At 43.0% G+C, this 19067-nt stretch overlaps 1 protein-coding gene across 1 annotated transcript in view; it reads right to left on the bottom strand.

Annotated features, from left to right (window-relative positions):
• Positions 1-2979: 2979 nt before the first annotated feature.
• Positions 2980-19067, bottom strand: part of LOC308284797 (band 4.1-like protein 3) — an 85304-nt gene continuing 69216 nt past the window's right edge. The window contains exons 20-26 of the mRNA XM_080725524.1: positions 17109-17942; positions 14619-14711; positions 12056-12190; positions 10338-10436; positions 9170-9250; positions 7516-7631; positions 2980-4118 (exon numbers count right to left, since the gene is read on the bottom strand). Coding sequence (XP_080581650.1) covers positions 7521-7631; positions 9170-9250; positions 10338-10436; positions 12056-12190; positions 14619-14711; positions 17109-17942 — 1353 coding nt within the window. The 3' untranslated portion in view covers positions 2980-4118; positions 7516-7520. The remainder of the gene's footprint in view (positions 4119-7515; positions 7632-9169; positions 9251-10337; positions 10437-12055; positions 12191-14618; positions 14712-17108; positions 17943-19067) is intronic.

The raw sequence follows: 19067 nt of genomic DNA on the forward strand, positions 1-19067 counted from the left end.
CTCCTCTTGTTGTGACTGAACTAAGGAGGCGGCGGAGGAAATGCCGCCGAGCACCGCCGCCCCCTGCAGGACCGGAGCGGCACGTCAGGAAACGTTCAAAGCCATTGATTGATTGATTGATTGAAGGCTTTATTAGAAGTTTGCATAGGAAAATGTACAGATTCATGACGGTACAGTTCACTGGTACAAGGTCTACTAAAAGGAGATCCATGAAAAGACTAAGCTTATTTCAACAGGCAACCATTTAAGTATCTCATATAACATTGAATGACAGACAAATAGAACACAGTACTATGCAGTAGATATAAAGAAAAGGAAAAAAAAAGAAAACAGTAAGTCTAAACAAACAGTAAGTATATACAAGGCAGGGGAGGGGAGGGTTGGGCTAGGTTTTTACCAGTTGCGAACGGCTGCTGCCTGTAAGTGGTTTTTCAGGGCAATTTTAAAGGATGCTAGTGATCCACACTCCTTTATGGCCTTCGGTAAGGCATTCCACATTTTTGTGGTATAGCAGAAGAACGAGTTTGACCCTTTCTTTGAGTTGACTCTGGGTTGAACGTGATCTGTGGCACTGCCTCTGGTGTTGTAATTATGGACATCCTTAACGTTTATAAAGTATTTTGACAGGTATTTGGGTATCATAGTGGTGTAGTGTATCTTGTACACCAGGCCCATTGCAAGTTGCTGTACTCTGTCATCTACTCTGAGCCACCCCACTTTTAACTGGTGAGTAGCGGTGAGGTGAGTCTGATAGGGAAGGTTAAGCAGGACCCTAATTAGTTTATTTTGGGCTGTTTGGAGTTTAGTTTTTAGGGCTTGTGGGGCGTCACGATACCATACGTGGACTCCGTAGTCAAAGAGGGGCTGGATTATTGCACCAGCTATGGTCTTCAGCCCTATGGTTCAGCCCAGGCAGCCCGAATTCACAGCTTATTTCAGTGTAGTGTTGATTTTGACTGCACATTTTGATGTAGTTTAACTTTTAGTCATGGTCTTTTGAATAAAATTCCATTTAGTTTTAGTCACATTTACTCATCTGAAATGTTTTAGTCGACTAAATCTACAGTTGATTTTAGATAGATAGATAGATAGATAGATACCTTTATTATCCCAATGGGGAAATTCAGTAACTCAGTAATTTTGTAAACTAAAATGTATTTTGGCGCAAATTAGCGGGCCTTGATGGCATCGCTCGCAATGGCAGAACGATGCCATCAAGGCATGCTGAAACTACAATCTCACAACGCGCTGCCTTGTGAGCTTGCAGATCTGCTACCAAACATAAAATGACTCGTACTGGATCTCTTCTCCACTAGTCCCTCCCCAACATTTGTTGACAGAATAGTCAATATATTTAGTCTTACTTTTAATCATCATAGCTTAGTTTTTGTTTAGTTTTTATTCAGTTTTCTTCAGTGAAAAAAGGTAGTTAACGAAAACATTTTAGTTGATGAAATCAACATTATTTCAGTGGTTCTCAACCTGTTAAATTCCAAAGACCCCCAGAGTTAGTCAGATCTGTAAGGGTCCATTTGGAACCCTGGCCTGAGGGTCCCTGGGCCCCACTTTGAATACCACTGCAAGGGAGTCGCTTGCCAAGAATGCAGGCCAACTTTGTGGGCAACGACAATGTTAAAAATGAATAAATACATGCTTTGGAAAATGGTCAGAACTCGGAAATAATGTAAATCAGTGGTTCCCTAAAGGGTTTGGGAACCACTGATTTACATTATTTCCGAGTTCTGACCATTTTCCAAAGCATGTATTTCTCTCAAGACCCAAAAGAGAAATTAGAAGTTTGGCCGGGACCCAAACTTGTGAAAACAGCAGATCTATCGCGTTGTGAGCTTGTAGATCAGCTTTTTTTTAAATGGAAATAATTAGATTTGTTCATTTTATTTAGGAAATACTTTAGAAAAAAACATTGGAATTGTTTTCAATGAAAAGTTGTGATTTTTTTTGTTTTAACTTTTTTAAATCTTTCGAAAAAAAAGAAATAGCCTATGTATTTTCTTTTTAGGTAGGAAACGGAAAAAAAGCGGATACTTGTGACCCATACAAAAATGGTCTGTGACCCAATGATGGGTCCCGACCCACTGTTTGGGAAACAGTGATGTATGAGTATGATTTGAACATACACTGTACAGTTCATCATTATCAGACCTAGATTTACCCTTCCACTTCTTGTTTATGCCCTACAACTGTACAGCAATTTGTAGCAATTGTAGAAATATTAGGACTTAAATGTAATTTAAAAGGTGGATGGTACATGTATTTGGCCCCCGTAGAATAAATGTAAATATAAAATGGTGCCCAGAGAGATGCCCACTAATCCTGTTACCATTGCAAAAGGGCCCACTTGCAAAACAAGAAATGATTATTTCCCCCAGGTCAGGTTTATTGATTAAACAATAAGGATTTAGAAGAACCATAAATTACAGAGTAATATAGGCCTAGATCGCCTGCTGGCTTTACAATCAGTGGTTATTGATCAATGATAATGCATTAACCAAAATACTGTAGCTAAAGTTTAAAATGGTAAATTCATTGATTTCCAAGAGCAGATGGTTGTTGTTGTTAAGGTAACAGTCTATTAGAGTGCTGAGCAATATGGACATGGGTTTAATATGCTTGTCTTGATGCAAATTCAGTAACCTACTATGAACTCCCAACAAAGTTGATGTTGTAAGTACAACTTTGAATAGTTGACAGTATTTTCTCAAATTACGAATTAAAGCTACACATATAAAAGGATGCATCGACTAATAATACAAATATCAGAGTAAACCAATAAGCTGCAGGCTGCATCTTTAAGAATATATAAATGAATCAAGAGAGCGAGAGAGACAGACAACTTCAATGTTGTCAATATTCCATTTGGAAAGAAAACAACAAACTTAAAACCAATGGGTTTGCCACTTTTATTTCACTGTTGTGGAAATATTGCTGTACATGAATGATACTTGGTATTCAGATACACTTAGAACAGATGAGAGGCATATAGCATACATATTCTGGTGTACGACAGACAACTCTTGGCTTTGTTAATCTTTTAAGACCGTATGTCATCTTCAACACATCATTGCGTCCCTATTTTTTGCCACAGCGCACGTTAATGGTACTTTTCCAACTACAACATATTGAAAACCACACACCTTGACAACATATATGTTGAAAATGACATATTTATTAAGAGAGCATCGAACATGACACACAGACCACACGAGTCCTTGGAACGGCCACACAACTGTGAACCTCCTCAGGCACGGCCCTTCGTCCAGCAAGAACATTCCAAGAACTTCTTGAACAGCAAGCTTGATATCTGCTCTTCCCAGTATTGTTAACTGTGTTTTTAAACAGTCTTAAAAAAAATGTTGGTGATAGAAATAATTGGTAAGAATGATGACGATGACAACAACAACAACAACAAAAATACTGATCATAAGAAAAGAAAAATACCTTTTCAAGTAGTTTGTGACAAAATCATTTACTACAGATATGAGTAGCTTCTTCCAAGAAAAGCTTAGGTATGTAGACCTTTGGTCTGTGTTGATTTCTGCAGCGGCATATTTGACTGAAAACCATTGGGTTTGTGGAGTGGTGAGCGACGCGATGCTGGCTGGCAATGAGGTTGGCATATCTACAGCAGGGGTTATACTGTGTTTCTGCTCTAACATATACAGCCTAACAGCGTTGCTTTAGGTTTCGGAGTGATGGCTTTATTCATAAATAGAATGTTGCTACAATAATTATTCTCAATGATCATAAAAATGCTTCAAAGTCATAAGGCAGTGAAAGAAAAAAAGGAAGGGGGTTGTTTGCTAGCTGCACACGGGAGGTCTGCGTGCAGATGGGATTGAAGAACCGGGTTTTTACATTTTTCTTATGGTTTTCATGTATATAATCTTGTCATTCTTTGATAATGCAACATGGTGTCCTTCTCATGCAAAATGCATTTTTTCGCAGGTGATGGGTGGGACCTTGTGGCGAGCGGCAGCATTTGGAGAGGAGGAGCTGTCTAAAGTCTTCAGAATGTCCCGGAGTAATACGTGGAATCCTGGGTGTCGAAAGGTTGCGAGGTTGAATCCTTGAATAGAAAACAGCACTCAGCCTTATTCCTACAAGCACAGAGAAAACAACGGTCAGCAAACATGTTTCTGCACTTTGAAACTCCCAAAGCTATGGCACGACATTACCACACGGGACAACACGACAAATGCTTTGAATATGTAGCCTGGCATCAGCCAGACCGATAACGTGGACTCACTCACACACGGAGGAACGTGTGAGTGAATCCACGTAATCAGTCTGGCTAATGCCAGGCTAAAGGATATGCGCTTGTGGTAATGTCATGTTCTCCAGAACAGGTGTAGTGAGGAACAAAAGTAATAATAAAATGGTATGTAGATGCACAAAGGCCAACCGGGTACTTACAGGGTAAAGAAATCACACATTGGTGCCATCTGAACTTAATAATACCAAATGTTTTAGCATACAGTTTGTTTGTTGCATCATAGTGCATTGTATTGCAGATCTGCTATTTCTGCTCATTATGAAAATGTCAGTTAGGTTATTTAAATGTCTAATGACTGTGTCATCTACTGCCTAAAATGTGAGGTCTTGAATTAAAATGTTCAAAATTGAAAACACTCCATAGTCTGTTTTAATTTCTTTCCTGTTAAGTAGCCCGGCCTCTGCATGTGCATCTACCGGTAAGAGACAAGCATCCAGAAGGAACACAAACAATATTTAGTACAACGGTAATAAATGCTGCTCAGACTGAGAGCACAGCCATTCTGACAGGCAAGATGTAAGACAGCACTGCACGCACAGCGGAGGCTCCAGAGCCATGGAAACATAGCAAGCCATTCCCATCTGGTGAGTCACGCAAGTCCGCACATGCACGCACACGCAGGGGCGTCACACCAAATTCTGGGCCCTGGGTACAAGGATTCACTGCGGGGGCCCCCATGAATGTTAACTATTGAAAAATAGCAGATATACAAGCTTGTAGATCTGCTATTTTTGAAAAATCTTGAAAACTTGTGCAAGAAACCTATGTCAAGGACCCCCAAGATGATATGTATTTGGCCACTGACCCCGATCTCAAAATATTTCGTTCCAGGGACCCCCAGAAGCAAAATTTGAGTTAGAAATGTTCGCTTAAAAAATACATATATTCAAAGATTTTCACACATTTTCACAACTTTTGAAAAATAGCAGATCTACAAGCTCGCAGCGCGGCACCGCGCTGTGAGCTTGTATATCTGCTATTTTTCAATAGATAAAGTTATTAGGGCCCCTCCACCTTGGGCCCCAGTAACTCAGTCCCACTTTCCTACCCCTTGTGACACCTCTGCGCACACGCATATACACACATCCAAAACCCTGCGCCTTGGGGTCATTTCACTCAGAGGCTAATGAGGAAAGCTTGTATGCCAAAAGTTAGATGTACAGCAGTATATTATATATATATATATATATATGTAAGGTTGACATAGAAGGTGTCTGCACATGAAAAAGCTTGAAAGAAAAAGGGGTGAGGAGGGGTTATTAGAAACTAACTAAAAGAACAATGCCAGTGAAGTAGAATGGAATGATAGAGCTTCCATCGCATGGCTCCATGCCCGTCAGACTCAAGGAGGATACCTGACAACGTTGTGCAGACGAGACAAGTCCAAACACAAACGGTTGCCTTCGCAAAGTTCATAAAAAAACATTGCCAGGCAAACGTCTGACTCTGACCCATTTCAACATATAAAAAGGTGGTGCGTGTTTGGGTTGCATAAATAAACCCCCTGACCTTTTTGAGAAAACACGATACGAAAGAATGCGTAATCGTTTCCATTTGGAAGCGATACCGTGCCTTTGAACAGGTCTTTTATAATGGGATGGGCGTGGATATATTACTATATTTGTTTTAATAGTCTTTTTTACTGCAAGATTGTATATATCAGTGGGTCCAGCACAGGACTAACATTGCCAAAGAATTGCAAAAAAAAAAAAAAAAAAAAATCTCATCATTACAATTAACAGGATGTGTTACGAAAGTGGCAGACAAATGGCCTGATGTGAGATGATCTTATTTTCATCTCCAGATAGATTGAAAATATGCCCTGACAGTTTCCCCAGGCACACCTCTGTATACGTAGGATCAGATTTCAAATGGATACAGATGACTTTGCAGGCCACAAACGAAAGGCCACGGCAAGAGGCAGAGCTGGTTCAGCTGGTATTCTCCCTTGTCACTGATAAGAGATTAAGGTACAGTAAGGCTGCGCCGCATTGTTGACAAAACATTGTATTGTAATTTCTGTTTACTAAATTCCGCCAATTTCAAGACGCAAAGACACCGATTTTCAGACAGCATTTCTTGTTCCTTTCAGGGAATAAGGAAATGCTTATTATGATTTGCTTGATCTCAACATGATGAAAGATTGTCTCGTACATGATTTTCAGGGGATTCAGACACACCGACGAGTCTGCCAAATAAAATGACAAATGCACAACGCTCCTATACGTGGCCGTGTGTGTGGGTCTGTCTGTCTGTCTGTCTCCGTGTCTGTCTGTAGCCTGCAGTAACCTTTTCTGACCACACATGTTAAGGGAGGGGCGCTGTTGCACACACACACACACACACACACACACACACACACACACACACACACACACACACACACACACACACACACACACACACACACACACACACACACACACACACACACACACACACACACACACACCACCGCTCAGTTCACACGAGTGTGATTTTACATTTACCAATTACATTTACCATTGCCCTATACATCATCGTACATCAAATAACAAAAATAGCTAATATACAAGCACGCGTCAAGCTTTTAGATTAGATGTACTAATGTAAAAGTTAGAAAAATAATAGAATATAGATTTATATATTACAATAATATTACATAATGTACTATAATATTGTATATTACTATAATGACATGCCGAAAACAGGGAACCCAGGTAGGATGAGATTAATTGTGACAACTCAGTATACTGTATAGCATCTAGTTATTCCAGGTGGGTCTGTCTCTGTTAGCAGAAGTACAAACATACAGTATAAGGAGGTCATATTATTGTCCAGGAGGGGGGAGTGTTTCATCAAAATGACAAAAAAGAAAAGAAAAAGACAACCAGAAATATCACGTATGAACGTTTCCCCCCCCTTTCTTTCCCCTAAGGCTGCATCCTTCATGAGCAGTGCATATACAGTATAACATCCAGTCTGTATACTATGCACACACAGAGGCCAAGGTGGAGCTGGGCCGATGACAGCGTGATGCCTTGATGGTTAGTGCTACACAAGCAGGCCTGTCTGTAGTACCCATGACAGCCAGCGCTGATGGGGGGGGAAAGCAGCATGCGAGGAGAATGGAGAGACCAGCTTGCAAACCCCTAGCCCAGCCAAATCCAAACCCAGTCCAGATCGGACCGGACTCGGAATGGATCGGGGTTCCACGGCCGGAAACCTTCAATCCTTCTTACCTGGGTCAATCCTCCCCCTCCTCTGGTGTGATCTCTGTCTCTTTATGTACCACTACTTTGGTCACTGACATGTCAGGGTGCTGTTCTTTAGCCTCCTTTATGGCCTGAGCCAGAGCCTATACGCACACAAACACACACCAGGTGCAGTTGCAAGGCGAGTCCACCAGGGGGAGACAGAGAGAAGGGGGCAAGGCAGGGCAGGGGGAGTGGGGGATGTTTTGTTTGGTGAGTCAATATTCCAACAGGGTCAGCGAGCTACTGCTGGTTACATTTGTAATACAAGCCATACAGGAAATATCAATATTTGTGAAAGTTACACAGCATTGTTAATAACAAATATCACACATTTAAAAGCCACAGTGAATTGTAAATTCTTTGGGTCAATCCCTGCACCGGGAAAAGAGAGGTTAAGCACTTTGGGGAGGGAGAGAGGTCTCAGTGCAGTTTCATTTTATTTTTAAAATGTGATTTTTTTTAACCCATTTAGGCCTAGAATTATTGAATGCCTTAACCAGTGAAAAATAGCAGATATACAAGCTCACAGCGCGGCACCGAGTGCCGCGCTGCGAGCTTGTAGATCTGCTATTTTTGAAAAAGTCGTGAAAATGTGTGCAAATCTTTGAATATATGTATTTTCAAAGCGAATGTTTGTAACTCAAATTTTGCTTCTGGGTGGTCCCTGGAACTAGATATTTTGAGATAGGGGTCCGTGGCCAAATAAATATAATTTTGGGGGTCCTTCACATGAAAAGGTTTGAGAACCACTGACATAGTAGTCTCTCAAGAACAGAGTAACTGAGCTCCAGTTAAGTGAAAAGGACCTTTTCTTTGACGATGGCTGGCCAGATTGCTGACATAGAAACATAGGTTTTTTTCCAAAAACCTTAGAAGGATTCAAAAGACACTTATAGAATCGGGTCAAAATTCTAATTTTCACGATTTTTCAAAAATAGCAGATCTACAAGCTCGCAGCACGGCACTCGGTGCCGCGCTGAGAGCTTGTATATCTGCTATTTTTTTTTATATTTAAAGCATAAAATATTACGTCATAATGTGTTCAGGCCTAAATGGGTTAATGAAGGGGGGGGGGGGGGTGGATGGAGAGAGATTAGAGAGATAGATTGAAGGATAGATGGAGTGATAAGAGACGGAGGGAGAAATAGGCCAAGGGATAAAGATAGATTACATGGAAAGAACAGGATACTTGGGAAAAGTTTTTTTTTCCTCATCATTTTTATCCCACGATTTTTGCAACCCATTTTTTCACACAGTGCCAATTGCCTATGTAATCCTGGGCTCTGCTCTCCCTCTGCCGCACCCGGGGAGACAACGGACTGACCTCATGCTTCCTTCAATGCATGAGTTGTCCAAGTTGTTTCTTTTCACCTGACAGGGGGGATTTCCCCGGGATGGACGTAGCGCGTGGAAGGAACACGTTATTCCAACCAGTTCCTTTCCCCTCCGTCAAGCGCCCCGGCTGGCCAGGGGGAGGCATTATTGAGACCAGGATTACTGCATGTTTTTGTGAGGGTATCAACCCTAGGAGACACGGGGAGAACATGCAAACTCCACACAGAAAGGCCCTATCGCCAACCCCACCTAGGGTGTGGGTGCTGAGGATACTTGGGAAAAGTTAAGAAGGGACTGTGGAGACCTCGTCGTGGTCGATGTCCGTGTCTCCCGTGATGACGATCCTCTTCTCGATCCTCGTCTCGGACACGCCTCCTTTCACCGTCTGTGGACACCACAAACAACAAAAACGGAAGGACTTTGTTACACAACAAAAACGGAAGGACTTTGTTACACATTTCTTCTAAATCTACAAAACGTCTACTACTAAATCCACAGTTTTCTGATTTATTCATGTATTTGGCCCAGGAGGACTCCCAGGAATATGTAGTTCCAGAGACCCCCAGAAGCAAAGATTTGAGTAAAAAATGTGGGCTTTAAAAGAATATTATATACCTAAAGATTGTTCTAAAATAGCACTTCACACTGAGCACTACAACTATAACGATAACTATAACTATATTGTTCACTGCTGTACTGTATTTATTATGAACTCTGCCGTCCACTTGACCTTTTTAACTATAGAGTTATAGTGCTCAGCGTGAACGGCCCTTAACCCATTAACTCATATGCTGCCATTTAACAATACCTTCGTACTCTTTAACTGCCATTCGTCTCCATAGACTTCCATGTAATTCATAGTGCACGGATCATGCACACCCATGCCTAGATAATGCACCACGTGTGTCCACATTGCTCACAGCTTTCAAACAAAAAAATCCGAATGGAAATCCGTTCAGGCATTCATGAGATAGCCGCCATTATGTTTTACACTGTTGTGAGCTTGGAGGTCGGCTACCTGAGTTGTATGGGGGTTGTATGGGGGTTAAACAAGCAATTTCGCGATCGCTATCATGCCTACTAACGTTTTTGGGGTCCCAAAACATTTTTTGAAAAAAAAAATCTTTGAAAAAAAATTTTTTTTTTTTCAAAATGGCGGAAATTCTCGGGTTCCTCGGGCGTGGCAGGGAGGGACATCGCGAAATTCTCGGGTTCCTCGGGTTTGGCAGGGTATGAGTTAAAACCGGGAAAGCATCTGTGGCATTTTTTAGCTCAATAGCACATCACAACATTTGAGCAAATGTTTCAATATAAATTCTTAAAGAAAACTTCAACTCGAAAATGTTTAACTCAAATCTATGCCATGATTTTGTGAATGTAATCTTACTGCAAATATAATATTTGTGTCCCGGTATGTTTCTCCTTCATGTGGACATATATAAATGGTTAAAATGTGTGTGGAGGCCCCTGACCTTTGTGATGTGTGTGGTGGTGGTGGTGCTGCTGGTCTCTGAGGTGATGGTCTGGGCACTCAGCAACACCCCAGGGTCTGCGTCACCGTTGGCATCCACCTGTTGGACACGGATACATGCCTTAGTCTGTTTCTTCCACAACCAGGGACGTGCTGGCCATTGGGAAAAGTGGGACAAATCCCGAACGGCCGGTTCATTCCCGGCCGGTCCAGGCCGGCCATTAAAATTAAACCGTTTGCAAAAAAGTAAAAATTAAACTGTTTGCACAAAAGTAGTGAAAACAGCAGATCTACAAGCACACAACGCCTCGCGGTGCGAGGCGTTGTGTGCTTGTAGATCGGCTGTTTTCACTAGTTTAAATCATTTTTTAAAATGATAAATACAAAACAAACGGTTTTGGACACAAGGTTTCCACCCCACAACGACGAAATATAACTCATGTAATTGGCCCACTGGCTTGTCATGATGTCATGATCTGAAATGGCAAATCTTTGAGTAGCAGCAGCGCTATAGAGAGAGATCTTTCTCTATAGCGTGCAATGAGGGCCTCTACAACACTTTTTCCCGGGCTGAATCAGGGGCCCAGCACGTCCCTGTCCACAACTGTCTGTCACACCGGAAAAATGACATGTCAATGTTACACATTTTAGACTTTGCCTGTCGATGTGGTAGCATTTTGAACGGTATTGCACAATGCCTCTTATCTACAGTGCATTTGACCTACAAAGGCCATCAGCTATATTATTATTCCCAGATCAGCAACTTTTCAGGCCGTAACCCCCCAAAATAATCATATTTGAACTGGGGACCCCCACCCTGACAAGCAATTGGAATTGTAGGAAATGAGAAAAAGCTGATCTACAATTTGGCCAATAATATTTGAATATTTTTTATGGTATAGTTTGTTGATTACTTTTGACACGGTAATGGTCTTATTTTTTCATTTTAGAGGTATTAAACATCTCTTAAAACTCCTACAATTGTCACTGTATACACCGTATGTTGGTTTGTTTACTGTTGAGTGTGACAACAATGTTGCACATTAAGCTAATGAACTGGGGAGCCCCCCAAATAATTTGGAGGTTCCAACACTGATTTAAGGGATCATCAATGGTGAAGCGATGTGGTATTGATAAATAATGCAGGACACGGAGGAGGGGACAACATATAGACCCCTGGGGATTCCTGGTCAACTGAAGGACATAGGGATTACATGGTTAATGATAGTTTGTAGCTAATGTTAGTAACTCAATACATTTTGTGGCATGCATATACACAAACAAAGAAAATAATAATCAGGAGAACGCAGCCGTGGCGTTTTCTGCAAAGAATGCATATCCCCCTGCCAATCAGAATGTGATCATGGTGGAAATTGGTACATATCGTCACTGTTGGGCAGAAACCTTGTATCTCCAAGTTTCAAATGTGTTAATTATTTCGCAAAGCAAAGCCCTTCTTCATTATACAAGGCCGTCGCACAAAAGTAGTGAAAACAGCAGATCTACAAGCACACAACGCCTCGCGGTGTTGTGTGCTTGTAGATCGGCTGTTTTTTTCACTAGTTTAAATCATTTTTAAAATGATAAATACAAAACAAACTGTTTTGGACATACAAGGTTTCCACCCGACAACGACGATATCCTGACCAAACGGTTTGACATTGATCCCTCACGGCGGGTGACGTTCACATGTGAAGACGACACACGGTTATTATGTACCTCTGCTGACTCGTAAGTGATGGTCTTAGTCTCTGTGTGGACCACAGGGACCTCCTTGGCACCCAGGAAATCCTCCTGGACGACAGGGACCTCTTTGGCACCCAAGAAATCATCCTGCTGTACCGCCTCAACACTCTGAACGAGCACATGGAACAGAAAGGACACGCATGACTAAAACAGAAGAAAAGTTATCCAGCAGTAGCAGTTATTATCATGAGTAGAGCCCGACCGATGCCAAGATTTATGAGTCCGATGCCAATGCAGATATTTGGAGAGACCTCCCTAGCCCACGGTTGCTTTGATTGACATTTGGTCATAAACTGCACAATTTAGTTAAATTCTTCTGTTATTTGTTATTATTTTTAAAATCTTTGATTTGATTCAAGTTTCTATTTGAGTACATTTCACTTACAAGCAAAGAAATACATACAAATAAACAAAACTTTGTTTTTGATAGATAAAATAAATGTACTAGTCCTGGCATCCCTATTCTAATATTGGCCAGACAGACCAGATACACAGTATCGGTTGGGCTCTAGTACCAGTTATCATGAGTATCCACAGCAACGTGACAGCAACATTTTAGTTTAATTCAGATTTAGTTCTCAATCAACAAATCAGGTGTTGCACATCTCAAAATCACAGCCTTGTGCTAAGATGTGCTCTGTTAACGGCATGGACAAATAAATGCCCCATGCCTGTAAACTATGCCAACCATCCGCAATCATGTAAGGCTCTTAAATCTCTAAACAGGCATGCAGTCATGCATTACGGCATCTAATTCGGTGAAGGAGAGAATACTGAAGCGGTGTACTGTAAATAACCATGAGAAAGAATGCAAATCACAAGGTTTCCATCAAGTGTGCGTGTGTGTGTGTAGTGAGTGTGTTTCCATTCTTCCTTTGATCCGTTCAGGGGACAAACAGTGAAGTTAGAAAATTCAGACGGCAGTCCATGCTGAGTTTTTATGGGGTCCCCAGGCTGACAGCGCTGGGGTTTGGGGTGGCTTTACCTCTGACGGAGGCATGGCTGGAGGAACATCTGTGGAGGACAGCTCAGTCACATGATTCACCTCCTGTGAGCTGGACTTCTGGTCATCCGCGTTCATGACCTCTTTCTCCAAAACGTCAGCCTCGACTATTTGCTCTCCCGCCCTCCCTTCTTCCTCGTTCACATCCTGATTCGTCAACAATTTGGCCTCAGTTGCTTGTTCTTCTTCTTCTTCTGAAAGCACGATAGTGGGAATATCTATTCTTGCGACAACAGCTTGGATGTCTTCTATCAGAGGCTCGTTAGTGGCGTCTTGTGTTTCTGTATTCACGACAGCCCCTGACCCTGGTACTACACTGCAGTCTAGTTTCATCTCAGCAGGTTGCTGTACCTCCATTCCTATTATTTCGTTTGCATCCTGATTCTCCAACCATTCGGCCTCTGTTAATTGTTCTCCCACATCATCACCATCTTCTTCTTCTTCTGAAATCACACGTCCGTTTTGCACCCGTTCCAAAAACCTTTGCACCTGTTCCAGAATCTGTTGTTCTCTTGTTTTCGTAACACCGTCTTCATCCTGAGACAGACTCACATTCTCCTCGCCTTCTTTTGGTGCCTGTGCCTCTTCCTCACCCCCTTCTTCCTCGCCTCTGTTCTCGGAGTTCTCCAATTCATCATCGGAACTCTCCGCCTGACGGTAGTGGTACTTCTCCTTTTCATAGCCTTGGGTCGAACCTTTCGTTGCATCCGCTTCTTCTTCCTCCTCGTCCTCTTCGATAGGGTCTTCCGGCTCCGTACGATGCTTGTCTTCGAGGAAGTACTGCACCTCAGCGGAGAACTTGACCTTCCTGCCGTCGGGAAGCTCCATGTCCTGGACGTCTCTCACACCTGCGGAAACCCCTGTTTCTTTGTTAAACCCTACCTGCGGGACCTGGACGTGATGATATTGGACACAAGCTTCAGGGTCGGTGGCCTCTGGCCCAGAGTGAGACCCTGTCAAATGGAGCTCCTCCTCCGGCGAGGGCGGAACCTCTTCCGCGCCACACTCTCTTGCGTTTGCCGTGTACACCGGCTCGATGGTGAATCTCGAACACTCGACTTTATCTTCAGCTGTCCCCGCCTCCCCCTCCACTCCTGCGTCCTCCTCCCCTTCCTCATCTATAACCACCCGACTCTGCACTGCTGGCGTGGAGCACATCGCTGCCGTTTCTGGCCACACATGATCAGCAGCAGCCTGGCCGTCATCTAGCTGCCCCGCTGTCCCCAACGGCTGCATTTCCGCTGTCGCCTCGGTCTCTACTGACGCACCCGGGTCCACTTCTTCTCCTGGAGGCACCGTAGTGGGAATATCTACCCCTGCGACAATCGTGGCTTGGCCGTCGTCTGCCGGGATGTCATTAGTGGCCTGTTGTGTTTCTGTATTCACGGCGGCCCCTGACTCGAGCGCTACACTGCGGTCTAATAGTTGCATCTCTGCAGGTTCGACCGGCATCGATTCGACTTTGGGCTCTAGCTCCTCCACTGCATTGTCTAGTGGCCAGGCCTCTGTGGGCCCTGTGGTCGGGATATTCACCGTAGGTCCTGCTGACTCGGCTGGCACAGCCTCTGTCACCACGGCAACCCCCACCTCCTCCTCCTCCTCCTTCTCCGGCTCGGCGGCTGATGTCTGTGAACGATAAAAGGTCCTTGTTGATTAATTGCGTCAATCTGAAAGTTTTAAAACAATACAAACAAAACAAGGCAATCTCACATCACACACATTACATGCCAGTCTCAGATCACACCTGTTAAGAGGGAAGCGGTTTAAAAATGATACATTCTGGTAAACGGCAGTCTTTGATATATATCAAAAGAATGGCTGCATAGATTAGTTTCAAACAAACAATGCATGTTTTTCCATTGTCTGTTCACACACACTGCAGTGATGTATTATCTGAACTATGAGAGCACCAGAGGGGGGCGCTGTCTATCACCTTTGGTGAGGTGGAACCCAGAGTGGTGGAGACCCATCCTAGTGAAGACTGATTGGACAGACAGACAGACAGACAGACAGACAGACAGACAGACAGACAGACAGACAGACAGACAGACAGACAGACAGACAGACAGACAGACAGACACACAGTCAGAAAGAGAGAGAAGACAGTCAAAATGTACAAACGGTGAACACCAGACGAGAGACAAAACAGAAGAAGACAGGACAGCTCTTAGAATCAAGAAAATATTGTATGGATTGTTTTTCGGGATGTCGTGTCTTTCTTCTTTTTTCCTTTTTTTTTTTGTCAGTGAAGAATCTCACCAAATCCTATTATATCAAAACTGAGGCGTAACATATCCTTAAATCTGACCTAGATTCTGACTTTAGAGAGCAGATAACACTGGGATTTAGTATTCCCAATGCAGTTATGCAAGTAAAGCCTTGAAACCAAAGATGGACCCATACAATGTTTCTGTTAGCAAACGTTGTTAATAGAAAAGCCCAGGTGGAATTGGGGAGATAATAAGTGAGTTGGTGAGGGGGGGCAGAAAGCTGCAGTGTGGCACCGTGCCAAGGCTGTGAAGTCACTGCTTCAGAGGCACTGAGGTGAGCGCTTCTCAAAGAAAGTCAAAGCAGCCGCTGTGAAGCAAAATGATAAAAACTACAAACAAACAAACAACATGCCCCGCACCCGCACCCTCCCCCAATCCTCATTTCCTCCTTTAGCCAACAGTGCAGCCAGTGGTGTAAAATAACTAAGTACTTTTACTTGTACTTAAGTAAAGTTTTTAGCTATTTGTACTTTATTTGAGCATTTCCAATTTCCAATAATTTCACTTCTACTCCACTACATCTGGGATCCAAATATTGTACTTTTACTCCACTTACATTTATTTGAAAACTATAGTTACTAGTTACTTTGCTGATATAAATTATAATATGTTAAAACATACATAAACCACTTTAGCCCAATTTTATACCTTGTCTATTTGAAAATAGCCGATCTGATCTGCTATTTTCAAACATTTAGTACTTTTACTTTTAGTACTTTAATTACATTTTGATGCCAATACTTTTGTATTTTTACTCAAGTAAATTTTGTAACAGAGTACTTCTACAATGCAGTATTGATACTTTTACTTAAGTAGAAAATGTGTGTACTTTTTCCACCACTGACTGCAGCCTGCTTCAAAAAGCTAACTTTTAATTCATACTTTGTTGAACGAAGTAGAACAAAACACGACTTAAAAGAAAGTTGTTGCAACACACAAAAATAAATAATCTTTGTCATCATGACACGTCCGTTCGACCAAGTGTAAATTTCGCCTTAAGAGGCATGACGCAGCCGTTTATGCTTTAACACATTTCAAAACCATTCCAAAAACCCTTGTGTCAGAAAAGAAGCGAAAGCGTTGAGCGCAACAGAAACCAGCAGCTCGCTCAGTGTGAGAGTAAACACCACCACTCTGTCTTCTCACACTGTCAGCCATGCAGAGCAAAAGCAGTTAAGAGTTTGTGTTAAAACGTGTCTGGGCACTGCTGGAGGGGTATAGATGACACTGGCCAACAACTTCACCATTTTGAAGGACAATGCCCCTTCTTACAGAATCCAAACACAGCAATTCCAAAGATGGCATTTAAGTTTGACACAGAATATACAGATGTACTATATTTGTAATCGTCCATGGTGCCTGGTCAAAAGAAATGTCACAAAACTGGTCGACCTACTTTGATAAGAAAAGGTTTTCTCTTGCCTTTTAAGATTTGTTTGCAGTAGAGAGAGACAGGAATGAGACAGCATGTGAATGAGGAAGTGTCACGAGGCAAGACTCAAACCCACAAGGTTAGGCATAACGGGCCTGACTGGTTACGCCACCAGGATGCCATGATGACACTAACTTTATAACCGGACATTACAAAACAAACATTAATTGATCTAATCAGGAGAGTTGACTTCAGGACAAAAGCAATTATTTTTCTCTCTCTCTTTTCTTTGTTGGCCAGTGTGATGGGGTAGGCAGTAGGTGAGCGTATGGAGGGTGGGGTGTGGTGAAGCTAAATTTGAGTTTGATTTTCATACAGTACCACCGCCAAGGACTTTGTGGACGTGTCAGTTACGATTTGAGAGGTGGTCACTGTCAGGCTGGACTTTAATTGCTCCGTTTGCACGCCGTCGAAGGTGAAGACGTCCGCTCGCTGGCGGAGCGCCTCGAACGCCTTCATCTCCTTGACCTCCTTCGCCGTCATGCTGGCGAACTCTGACCCCTCCGTCGCCTTCACCACTTCGGACACCCACGACGCCTTGGCCCTCTTGGGCGAGTCGAAACCTTTGATCTCGGTTTTCTCCACCTGTTTGGTCTCCGTCTTGGGACTTAACTCTTCGAGGGTGGCTTTGGCGTCACGTTCGATTACCGTCGGCGCAACATCTTTCTCTGTAGAGGGAGACGGGAGGGCTTTCTCTGTAGAGTCAGATGAGAGGTCTTTCTCTGTAGAGTCAGGTGGGAGGTCTTTCTCTGTAGAGTGAGACGGCAGGTCTTTCTCCTCGTCTTTGGCCTCGCCCGCCTCTTCCTCCTCCTCGACCTCTTCCAACCCTTTGCTCTCGGTGTCCGTCTTGTCCTCGGCGTCCTTCAGGATGATGAGCGTGCCCCTCTTGTCGCTGATGGCCTGGGACACCTCTTGCCTGACGGAGCCGGGGCTGATCTTCACCACCGACCGCTCCGACAGCTCGTCCTGAGAGTCGGGGGTCGTCTTCTCCTCCTCCTCCTCCTCCTCCTCGACCTCCTCTTCCTCCTTGATGGTCCCGTCTGAGAAGACGTCGTCGTCGAGCGTGGTGGACAGACTGATGCCGTGCGGCCCCGAGGAGGTGAGACCGTCCGTTACGTTACTATCCACCACATATTTCACCAAAAATCCTGCTGCCTGAGGGGTGGGGGGAGACACTTGGCTTATTGAGAACTGGGCCAGTCAAGACTGACTGGGACTACAGAGACAGAGGGGGTTTAAGTTGTAGAAGCACAGACAAAAAGACAGCTTCGCTGAGAGAACACACACACACACACACACACACGCACACACACCCACGCACACACACAGTTCATTTGAGGTCAAATGCACACACATAAATGAGCTACACAAATATTTGGACAGCGACACGTTGTTTGACGCACCATCAAAACGTGGGGCGTGTACAATTCTTTTTGCAATGCTTTGTGCATGCTTATTATTAGCACATATGCTGGACTTTGGGAGAACCTTGGGTTGTACAGCAGCTGTATATACAGTACCTGGTCATGACATCATTCCTGAATATTGTCAATTATTTGCTACTTCCGGAAGTAGTGATTCCAATCAACACTTTTAAACACATAAATGAAATGTAAACAAAGTAGATTCTCACAGTATTCTGTCCTTACAATTAGAGTAAATGGAATCACTATACTTCTTCTGGTTTATTGTTCACAGAGCACAGGAGCAACAGATATGCGTAAATGATGGACACTATTTTGACTCCAATCATGCCACGTCAACTAATACAACTCAAGGTTCCACCAAAGTTCAACCTCACAACTTAGGGGTGGGCGATATGGAAAAATACAATATCACAATATTTTCCCAAGCTGTATCACAATACATGATTTTATCACGATTCTTTTTCACGTTGGTTTTTATGGTTATTTTTCAAGTTACTTGACAAAAACTAGACTCTCTGGGTTCCTTTTGGGAGGTCTAAATTGAACAAGTATGTAACTCTGACAGTATACAAATGAACAAATTTTAAAGTTTGAGAACTACGGATTTAGACCAAAATGCAGGTTTAAATTGAATTCTGCAATGAATATCTGTATTAACGATTAAACAGGATTTTTCCTCAAGGCTCCCTCAATTGTATCACGATATATACGATACTTCTGAAAAGGCATATCGTGGAGACATGCTATCGTCTCAATGATAATTATCACCATATCGCCCACCCCTAACATAACCTTACATAAAAAGCCAACAATCTGCATTATAATTAACCTTACTGTGATTTCAGCATTTCAC

Source organism: Nannobrachium achirus (genome assembly GCF_963921795.1).
Source record: "Nannobrachium achirus genome assembly, chromosome: 5".
NCBI lineage: Eukaryota > Metazoa > Chordata > Actinopteri > Myctophiformes > Myctophidae > Nannobrachium > Nannobrachium achirus.